Source organism: Apaloderma vittatum, unplaced genomic scaffold, assembly GCF_000703405.1.
Source record: "Apaloderma vittatum isolate BGI_N311 unplaced genomic scaffold, ASM70340v1 scaffold10576, whole genome shotgun sequence".
Taxonomy (NCBI): domain Eukaryota; kingdom Metazoa; phylum Chordata; class Aves; order Trogoniformes; family Trogonidae; genus Apaloderma; species Apaloderma vittatum.
This window is the reverse complement of record NW_009720031.1, coordinates 75,780-86,373: the sequence shown is the minus strand read 5'-3', so window position 1 is coordinate 86,373 and position 10,594 is coordinate 75,780. Positions and strand designations below refer to the sequence as shown.

General features: G+C 35.3%; 1 protein-coding gene across 1 annotated transcript in view; it reads left to right on the top strand.

Annotated features, from left to right (window-relative positions):
• Nucleotides 1-717: 717 nt before the first annotated feature.
• Nucleotides 718-10,594, top strand: part of DCAF6 (DDB1 and CUL4 associated factor 6) — a gene marked incomplete at its 5' end in the record, with an annotated part of 72,135 nt that continues 62,258 nt past the window's right edge. Inside the window, 2 exons of the mRNA XM_009870868.1 lie at nucleotides 718-779; nucleotides 7,062-7,154. Of these exons, the coding sequence (XP_009869170.1) occupies nucleotides 718-779; nucleotides 7,062-7,154 (155 nt within the window). The remainder of the gene's footprint in view (nucleotides 780-7,061; nucleotides 7,155-10,594) is intronic.

Below are 10,594 nucleotides of genomic sequence, written 5' to 3'. Positions count from 1 at the left end.
AACCTGAATTGTTCTGTGATTCTATGATCAGCTTGTATATAGGGAATAAGGGCATAAAATTCCCGGGCCCTTGCCTTACTCGGTATGCATTTATAGATTTCTTTGTCACTCGTTGCTTTAGTGTCACCTTTCCAAAAGTTTCCAGTGTTACTTTTGAAAATGCAACATTAATAACAAAGTTGGAGTTGGGTTTTCTCTAGTTTAAGAGGAGATGTAGAGTTGTAGATAATGCTTTCAAGGTCAACTTCCAGTTCTTTGCTGAAATTAGAAGAACATGTTTTACTTTCCATTCAAGACCTAAACACTTGCTTCATTATATTTTTGTACAAAAGGTTGTACTTCTTGAACTATGTTATACTTGCTGTCTGTGAGCTAAGTTAACCAAGTAGTCATAGGGTCATTTTCTGCTTTACAGCTCTTGGATTTAGAGGACGCATCAGCCTGAGAACCTGAGTTCTGAACAAATGAAGATGTGTTCATTTTGGAGTTTATGCACTCTTACTAAAGGGTGGTGGAAGAGCTAGGAAATGCGATGCTTGCCTTAGCAAGCATAGAAAAATAAAAACATATAGATAAAAACATATGAATTGTTTAAGATTTCTCTTCTGTTTCTCTGTTGTTAAGATTTTTACCTGTTAGTGTCCAGTAGGAGGATCTTAATTACTTCTTCAGGGTTATTGTTTTAAAAGAGTATGTAATTAGTATTTTTCTTCACAGGAAGAAGAGAATTTATCCAAAGATTAAAACTTGAAGCAACCTTGAATGTGCATGATGGATGTGTAAGTCACTTGCTGCTTTTTTTTGTTTGTTAAAAGATGTTAAATTTGTTATTCCTTAACTTAAAAATGCAAATATCATGTATTAAAGGTGAACTGAAAAACTCTGCTAGTTGAGACCTACTTTTGAATTCTCTAGGTATTTGTTTCTTCTTAAACATCTGACACTTTTGAAGCAAAACAAAATCCTATTCCTATATGTTTATGCTGTGTCCCACTGCTGAATGAATTAATCTCCTATGCCAGGAAAACACATGCTTATCTTTTCAGTTAGAACTCACCTTAAACCTTTAAAAGGAATATTTAGTGGTTTTTCTGCTATCACAGTGTCTTTTGTTGACTTAAACTGTGTTAATGTTTTGATTTAGTTATTCTCCAGGTCTAAAAAGCAAATGATCAAGAGCTACATGCTTATTTAAAGAAACAATAAAACCAAAACCAAGCAAGTCCTGAAAGGCAATAACATAACTTGAAATATTGCTTATTTGATTTTTGACGATGGTCTAAATATCCTAAGTCATATTCTTTTAAATAAAAATTTCTACTTAAAGTAGGTGCAGGGCAAATAGATTGCTATATTACATTTGAATATCAGAGAGGAAATTCATGATTATTACGGAATTTTTAGCTGTATAAGATCTGAAAAGTGAAAGGATACTAGATGTGCTATAAAAAGTGAAAAATCTAAGTGTAAATTTTATACTGTAATGTATTTATTTCAAAAGGTGTTCAAATACAAAGATTTTTATTTTGAAGTGCTTATACTCGCAGCCTTAAATTAAGTGGGATTATAACTGTTAACCCATAATTATAATTAAATGTTAATAAAAATCTAGCTTTTTTGCTTGAGATCAGCAGTATGATTTTGACTTGTGTCTATTTTTGAGAGTCTAGGAAGGCTGGGAAGGACAAGGATTAGAATTGTGTAAAAAATTCAGATGTTTTTGCTGTACTGACTGCCATTGTAGGTTTAACATTCTGGTACAGATGGTGTTGGCTTAAAGAAATAAGAATGACAATGTAAGATCTCTTCCAACCAAAACCATTCTAGGATTCTACGCGTAGAAACTTACTTACCGATTTTTGTATTCAAGATTGTAACAGTGGGTTTTTGTGTTAGAATTTCTGTTCTAGTAGCTTTTCATCTCCACAAATATACTTAAGATTAATTTTTTCAAGTTTCTTTTCCTGAAGTTGATTGATATTTTTAATAAGTTTTTCTTTGTTTTCTTGTAAAAGTAGTAAATTTTGCCTATAAAAGAGAGAACAGAAATTTCTGGGTTTTGCTACTTGCTAAAAATGGAGTGACTGATCTCTCTTTTAGATAACTACCTCTGTGTCTTGTAACATAAATTGTGAATTTAGTGTTGACTATTTGGTGTTGTTCAGATCTACCTGGTGGACATGTATTTGAAAATTCATTTTGACTTTATCGTCTTAGCTTTTAGAGTATTCTTTAACATGTGGCTCATCTTAATTGTCTTACTGTGTGGAAAATGTTTAGATTGTGGACTTAGAGCATAATATGCAAGTGTTTAAAATACTGCAACAATTTGAAAAATGTCTTTAGAAATTAAATTTACACAGAGCTATCTACCTTTAAGGAACGAGGTATTAGGTGTTCTTAACTCATTTACTGTGTTGTTTGGTTTTTTTTCAGAGAGTAATCTTTTATAGCTAAAAACCATTCAGTATAATTTCTTACTACTTGCTTTTAAAAAATCTGTGAAACAAAATCCAGTGAAATTACAGTGCCTTTACTGAATGAAATGCATTTAATTTACCATCAATGGTAAACGATCATATTACTCCTTTTTTCCTCCCCTCACAATTTCTGAACCAGCATGCATTTCAAATGTGAGGAATGAATGTCATAGTTGTCTTAAGGGTGTTTCCAGATTTGGGGTTGGTTTTGCAGGGGTTTTTTTTTGGAGTATGGCTGGGGGGTTTTTTGAGCATTGGAGGCTGAGGGTTGTTTTTTGTTTTTTGGTGATTTTTTTGTTACCGGTATTTGTATTCTGTGGAGTAAGTTGTGACTTACATTTTCTGTATAAAGCATGCTGTGTAATTGGACACGGTGGACAACCTAAGGCAAGATTTTATGTTTTTTTAATCGAGGTTAAAAGTAAAATCCAGCTTCCTACCTACCATTTCATCTGTGTTACACAAAAGAAAGATTCTGTGGAATATTACTGTATAATCATACTTGGGTACAATATCTTTGAAGAAGGGAATAGATCTATGAATTATTTCAAGTGTTCATGCTCTTGCAGTACTAATATAACCATAGTACCTTTTTGTTTGAGATAGAAATATTTTCATCTCTGAGTTTAGGTACCATTGTCTTTGAAATAGTGCAATTTTCCACTTCATTTGAAAACACAGTTTCTAGCAGTAGTATCTTAAGTAATTGAATTAAGCTAGTGAATCATTAATGGCTGTTTGTGATTAGCCTCTTTCAACAAGATTTACGAGGTCCAATTCAGCGAGGCCATACGTCTGCCAGAAGTTGACATTTTCCATGTTAACTCTAAAGGGAGCTTAAGATGGTGAGAAAACGTGTAGAGTTAGGTGAGAGGCTTTCTGTGTGCTAAATCCAAAGGAGAAATGTTGAAAGAGTAAATTTGGACCAGCAGCAATGAAGTGTGAGGAAAGTAGACGAGAAAGTTCTGATCCTGTGAAAGCTGCAAAAGGTAGAACTGCAGAATGCGTGGGTAAATGGGGCCTCTGACATGAGCTAACACTACATTTAAAATAAAGAGGATTACCTGAAGGACTGATTTCTTATTTCTATGTATAGATATTCAGTTCGGTAACAATCAGGCATCCTTTGTAGCATACATTTTGAGGATGACACTTGTGAAAAAGTGATTTTAGATGTAGTCCTCAAATCTATGCTTAAATTAGTATTGGAGGCTTGCATATTGTTAGAATGTGCAGTTTTTGCTTCTTCCTCCACAGATGACAAGTAGTGCTTTTTTTATTCCCCTTCCTTGCTCGGAAGATCTTTCTAATGTTCTGGATATCTACAGTCATTTTTATTTCCATTTTTTGATTTCTTGTATTCTGTTAATCTGTTCTGTTAACAGAAGAGTTAATTCTGCTGTTATATTGCATAGAAGTGAGGAGTTTGCTCTTTTAATTTTTTAAGGATTGGCTGTACTGCCTCCTGCATTGATTTTGAGGAAAACACAGAGATAGTAAATTTTTTTTTTAATATTTGGCCGATGAATCAGAAGTGCCTGGTGCTTCCTTTCAAGGCTAGTCGAGTAGCAAATAAAACTAGATAGAGTTGATAATGTTGAATACTTAATACAAAAAAATCTAATTACACACCCTGTAGCTTTTCTCATCTTGTTAGTAATTGTCTGTCATTGGTTTTTGATATATCCTTTCTTTTGTCTCTTTTTCCAAGAATTGCAAACCTTAGTGTAGTAACTGTTGCATTATGGTCTTAGTCGAGTGTTGAGTTGCTGCAAAGGTAGTAAATACATAGCTTTTCTACACAGTTTTGAAATACAAACCAATTTTCCAGCTAGTTCTCATTTTACGGTGTCTTTAACAGTGAGTTTGCTACCATAGAATGAGACGTGAGGACTTCCTTTTAATCTGCTCTTATCGAGCTTCTGTTTTTAGCGATCCATGTGCATATTTATTGGGGTTATCCACTGCCAGTCAATAAGTTGTACTGGACACTGAGAAATATGTTGAATTGACTGATCACTTACTGGAAAGTTGATATTCTCTTGGAAAAAAAAAATCGTATTTATTCCACTGAAAGGTTGTTATGTTTTGACTTACTTTTTGACAGTAATGTTGAGAAGGTGATCTGGTACAGAATAGAAAGCCCTGTTAAGTTACAGACCTCTAGTACACATTTGGTAATGTCATCTCTTCTGAAACAACTTTGGTCTGGGTAGGGTGTATTGAAACTGCTAAACCCTTAGGCAATTGGTGCAATCAAATTCGAGTTTAGAAAGGAAACAATTGCTGTCTTGTGTGGGCTTGTGACACTTCAGTTGAGATAATCTTGTCTCCCTTTTGCAACTGTGATGCTTTCTCTGCTTTCCTGTCTCTCAGATTTGTTTTTTTTTTGGACACACACATCCTCACCCACCTCAATTTGTTTAGTTTTTGTGTTAGCTCTTCTTTCTCACATCATGTTTTTTATTTTTTTTGGCAGCTTCCTTGTTTTTACACTGTTTTGTTCTTGTTTCTATTCCTCTATTCTTGTATTAACATTTTGGTTTCTCTAGGGCAATGATGGTATTTTTCTGCCTGAGAGGAAATGTAGATGAAAATGAACATTCTTGGGTATTGTGTTTGCCCTAGCTGTAATACTGTGTGATGTCTGGCAACATTTTTAAAGCACAGTCATTGTCAGGACAGGTTACTCCAGCGATAAATGGATCTAGGGGCTAGTTGAATACATGGTTCTTGGTGACTGATAGCTAGGGTTATAAAATCGTAAGAGTAGCCTTGCAAGGTCATACTGATGCTCAGTTGAGCCTGATAACTTGGCCCTGAGAGTGGCCAGTATTGATTTTTGAGGAAAGTTGACACAGGGCAAGCAGACAGTACTTGAAGATTATTCTGGAGAACACATCACACTTTAATGGACAGGTGGTGGTCAAAGTTGCATCTTTGTTTCTGATACTCTTTCATTTTTCTTTGAGTATGTATATACTTCCACTTCTGGTGTTTAGGACATTTCATAACAATAAATTCCAGTTTTAATAAAATGCCATGTATGTCATATGATTATTTCATTGAAAGCCTTCCATTTCTTGCACTGTAAAGATCCATGGAAAATTCTTTCTTCCTTTTTTTCATGTCATTCATGATTTCATAAGCTTCTATCATACCTTCTCTCCAGAATAGTGCACATCAATTGTTTCTTGTAGTAAGTGTTAAATACCTATGATCACCTTAGTCATTCTTTTTTGTAAGTTCTCTTTTCAAATTGGCAGGAATAGAAATGGAAAATATGAGAGTGGGATATGAAGCAAAACTGCATAGTGTGGAAGATGTAGATTTGCCATGCATGGATATGTACACTGACAGAATGACGTTTGCTTTTCTGTGCATTTCCTAATGATTCCTACCATTATATGAGTGCTGCTGAGCATTGAGCTAACTCTGCCATAGGCATGTCTGTTGTAACATGAAAAAAAATTTTTTTTAATTAAGTGGCAAAAGTTCATTTACATCTCCTCAATGACTATGTCAAGTTGTTGCCTATATGATCTATCTGAAACAGCTAATTCTGATTTTGCAACTTTGCCTAATTAAGGACCCAACTAAGCTTGTGATTCAAACAGTAACTCAAGTGTGTATGTTTATTTTACACACAAAGGTTTCTATCTTTTAGGCTCGGAATGAGACATTTGAATAATAGTAAAAAAAAATAAAAGTGTTAAGAGAAGGATTTAGAACAAACCGAGTCTTTTACTAATTATGTAGTCCACTCTAATACATCACACTAAGGCAGTTCTGCCAACACAGCATACCCAACAGAAGATGTTGATGGCTGCAGTTTGACACTTAAAGCTATTTTAGAGGCTACTTGAAATAATAATGGTCATGCATGCAGTCTTTGGTGCTTGTGCATGAACTGCTGCTTGAAGACAGGTTACTCGAAGGATACTTTCTGAGCTTCATGGATTTTGAGTGCCTGTACAGCTTTATTACATTGACACATTATTAAATACAATCTTGTGAAAAGGAAAATTGATAAGGAAATTATATTGTAAAGTCCTCCCAATGTAATCCTGTACCTCACTGGAGGATTCCTCTTTCCCAGCGTACTCAGACTTATCAAAAGGGATCTGGGCTGGATTCTACACGCTTTTCATATGATGCCTGAGAAGGCATGGTTACTGAAAAGTATACAAAGCAGTAGATGGTTGGAATTTGGATATGGTGAAGATATAATGACCAGAGTGTTGTGATACCCTCCAGGTCAATTTCAAAGAACTTTGTGGAGTAGATTTGGTACATTGAAGCGCCTGAATGTGTAAAATTGTGGCTACGGAGGCCTTTGTGGGAAGGCTTAATTTTACCTGATGGATACTTCAGGAGCAGAGGGTGTAACTGAGGTGCCTTAGGTGTAGCAGGTGATTCCCTTATCAATTTGTTTCAAAACCACTTTTTTTTTTATGCTAGCTGCTTAGAAATTGCATCATTTCAACTGAGTTTTCTATAGTGTTAGATGAGTATTGATGTTTTAATATTCTGAAAATTGTGTTAATATAAGTCTAAACTAATTTTTGTAAATTCATGCAGGTGAACACAATTTGCTGGAATGATACAGGAGAATATATTTTGTCTGGTTCAGATGACACCAATCTGGTAATTAGTAATCCCTACAGCAGAAAGGTAGGTGAATTTTTTCCCCAAATACTCCATAATTTTCTAATAAGAAGTTATTAATTTTCAATATATTGAGATATTTCCCAATATATTATTTTTCATATATTATTATCTGAAAAAGTTAATAATTTGTAGTGTTTATAAATGGGAACTTCACATTGCTTTAAAACTGTAGTGTTCTAATCCCTTGCGACATAGGTATTATCCCATTTTACGGTAGGTGGTCTGGCACAAAAGGAACATGGTCTCACAACAGATTAGTGTCAGAATTAGCAATAGGATTCAGTAATTCTTGTGAAATCTTTTAGTCAGATAAATTGCTTTCAATTTTGTTTCAGTTTTAAAATATTGTATTAGATTTTGCTGTATGTAATATACTGAGTTGTCTATAATGTTGTCGAAGTGTCAATCTGGATTTAAATACTTTATTACCATTGGAAATTACTTTGCTTTGTGTGTACATGCATACCGAAATAAGGCATGCAGGTTTGTGAAGGGCAAAGTGCTCTAAAGGTCTCTGCCTTTCCACTTCTGCACTCACATGGGTCATGATGCAGTCCAGTGGCTTCCAGTAATGTCAGGTAGCATCCGTCATGTAGCAGTGGTGATCCACACTTTGCTTTTTAAGGAGCTGCTCAGAGTGTGGCAGAACAGATGCTCTGAACCGTGTCCTTCAGTGCTGGGGATCCTATGCAGCGATGTTCCAAGTGAAGCTTTCTCTGCCACGCTTTCTCAGAGGTTGAGAACTACACCCTGAAAAAGTGCTGAAAAACTGAATGTGGTGGGGGAAACAAAAGTAGTGTGGTTGGTATGGTGAAAGAGAGTTTGAATGAAGGTTATGGAGGCAGCAATATTTTGCCTTCCTGAAGAGCTGTGATGGAAGAATAATAATAAAGAGGAAGAGGTATCCAAGACAGCTATGAAGTGGATGAAGGATATATTTTGAAGTGAGTGCTGTTGGAGAGACTGGCAAAGTAAAAAAATTTCATGCGAGTAAAAGGTGCTCAGTACTGTGTAGGGTAATATTAAAATATTACAATATTGTAATATATGCAGCAATTTAAACTTTGCTTCCATGGGATGATTTTGGGTTTTTTTCCCCTCTTGCATACTCCTACCGCACTTTAGCTAAAAGAGAAATATAGGAGATGTTATATTTCCGTATTTCTAATGGCTGAGTGTTTTGGTTTTTTTACGTAACAGCAGAGCAGATTTATTTTTTCCCCCAGTATATGCAAACGCAATTATAAAACAGCAGATACTAGCAATAAAGCTTAATAATCAGGGTTGTTCCTGAAATACACTAGCAGTGTGATTTTTCGTGACTGTTACAATTGCGTTAGCTTGTTTCTCTGTCTTGAGTAACAGGATCAATACAGGAAAAGGGAGCAAACCAGTATTGCTACTAGAACTCTACTGTTACTCTGTCGTCTTGGCAGATACCCTTATCTCCATATTTTTTTATTATAAGCTAGCTGGAGTCGCAGGGCTCGACTTAGCCATCAGTATAGTCTTCTGTGTTAGTAAAATATATAATGTAATAAAGAAACATTTAATCTTATATAAAACTCATATAAATAAGAATTAACTAAGTCACTGCAGTTTGTGTTGTGTATGGTGTGATGCAAATGTTGATTGTTACTGTGTAATGTGTCTCAGAAGGAGAAATTTTTTGAAATATGTTTCTCAAGTTTGAGTAGGTTATATGTTTGTAGTGTTTGTGTGTCTGAGAGGAAATACTGTGATTTCTAATAGCAAAGTCTAAATCAAAAGGATGAGCACTTTATTATGCTTTGGGATGGCTAAGAATTCTTCATGTGTTTCTTCCACATTTTCCTTGTTTTAGGAATCATATTACTGGGGGTGGGCAGTGGAGAGAGTTTGACTGGAACTAAAGCTCTACCTGCTGCAAGTACAGCTCAAAAATGTGGGAATTAATGTATTTACATCAGATTGAGCACTCAGTTTTCAAAGCCTTTAAGTGGAACCTGAGACTTCTCTGCTAATAGCAGTGTGAAGACAGGATTCTTCTGAGTAGTTTTGAGATTTTTGATTCTTTAGTCTGGTTTGCCTTCTGGGAGAGAAAGGGTTCAGCTCACTTGAAAGAACGGGGGAGGGTGCTTAGTTGGGGCTGAAGGTTTACAGCTTTTCTAGATTCAGGATTAATACTTTTCACTTTAGGATGGAGTGTCTGTTAGGTTTGCTTCTAAAGTAGGTTTGACCTTTTCAGAGGAAGTACTGTTGAAAAAGCTGGCTTGCAAATGATTCTGTGCTGAGTATCTTGAATGAGAACCCTAAATTAACTACATCCAGAAAAGCTTAGTAACCCACTGATATTTGACTTGCGTTTGTTTTGACAGACTTCTTCTCAAAAAATAAGCCAGAGTGGAAATGAAACCACTTTTTAAAACTGACTTTGGTTTTCAATGTGACTTTAAAAACAGTGATTTGTTTGTTATACTGACTTTTTATTGTAAAGAATTTTCCTTCTGGATACAAAACTTAAATGTTTCAGGTTTAAAGACAACAACGTAGCCAAAAATACTACTTTCTTAGAGGAAAGTTAGGGACAGAGCTTGTACACAAGCTTCTGGGAGCACTGCATAAATTAGTAATCCTCCACTTCTAAGAGATGCAATTTGAATTCTTAAATTTGTTGCCTCTTCGGTTGATTTTCTGTGTAATATATTACTTAAGAAATTGCAAAAGTTATGAGAATATCTGAATTATCACAGCTGATCAAGTAGTTTGAAGAACACCTGAAATTCTTTGTTCTCTCCTCCCTGTTTTCTTCAGTTGCTAAATATTTGTAGCTTGTTACCTGTCAGTAGTAAAATGCTCCAATGGAGTAAGGTAGTGGTGGTGTTCTATGCTGTGTAGCTAATAACACGCTTTTGGAGGTTGGTTGTGTGTTATATTTTCTCATCTTTTTTGCTGCCTAGGCATCAGCAACTCTTTGTGCCTCTTTCTCCTCTCTGAGGCAGTATAATAACCAGAGTAGAAAAGGATGTACAGTGCAAGTCAGGAAAGGTATGGAAGATCTTTTGCATGCAATAAATGCTGCAATACTTTAATACTTTTTATTACAACACTGTGCATAGTCAGGAAATTGAGGGACAGGCAAGATGCCTGTGAGAAAACTCTTTCCTTTACTGAGAATGTGTAGCTGATTATTTCTGAATGCTGTTTAAGTGGACAGTGGAGGAGAGAAGGAAGAGAAAGAAAAATCTGGAGGTTTTTTCCAAGTTTGAGGGCAATCATCACATGTAGATCTAAACTGAAATCTGTCTAAAATGTCTAAACTGGAATCTGCAGATGGGGAAAATTGAAGCAGAAGTTTAGAGTAAGTTAGCTATTGACTGCATGAAAAGCAACGGCATTAGGTTGGGATTTGTGAGAAAAAGGGGAAAAATTAAGAAGCACCTGTGATTTAGTGTGAGAAGAAC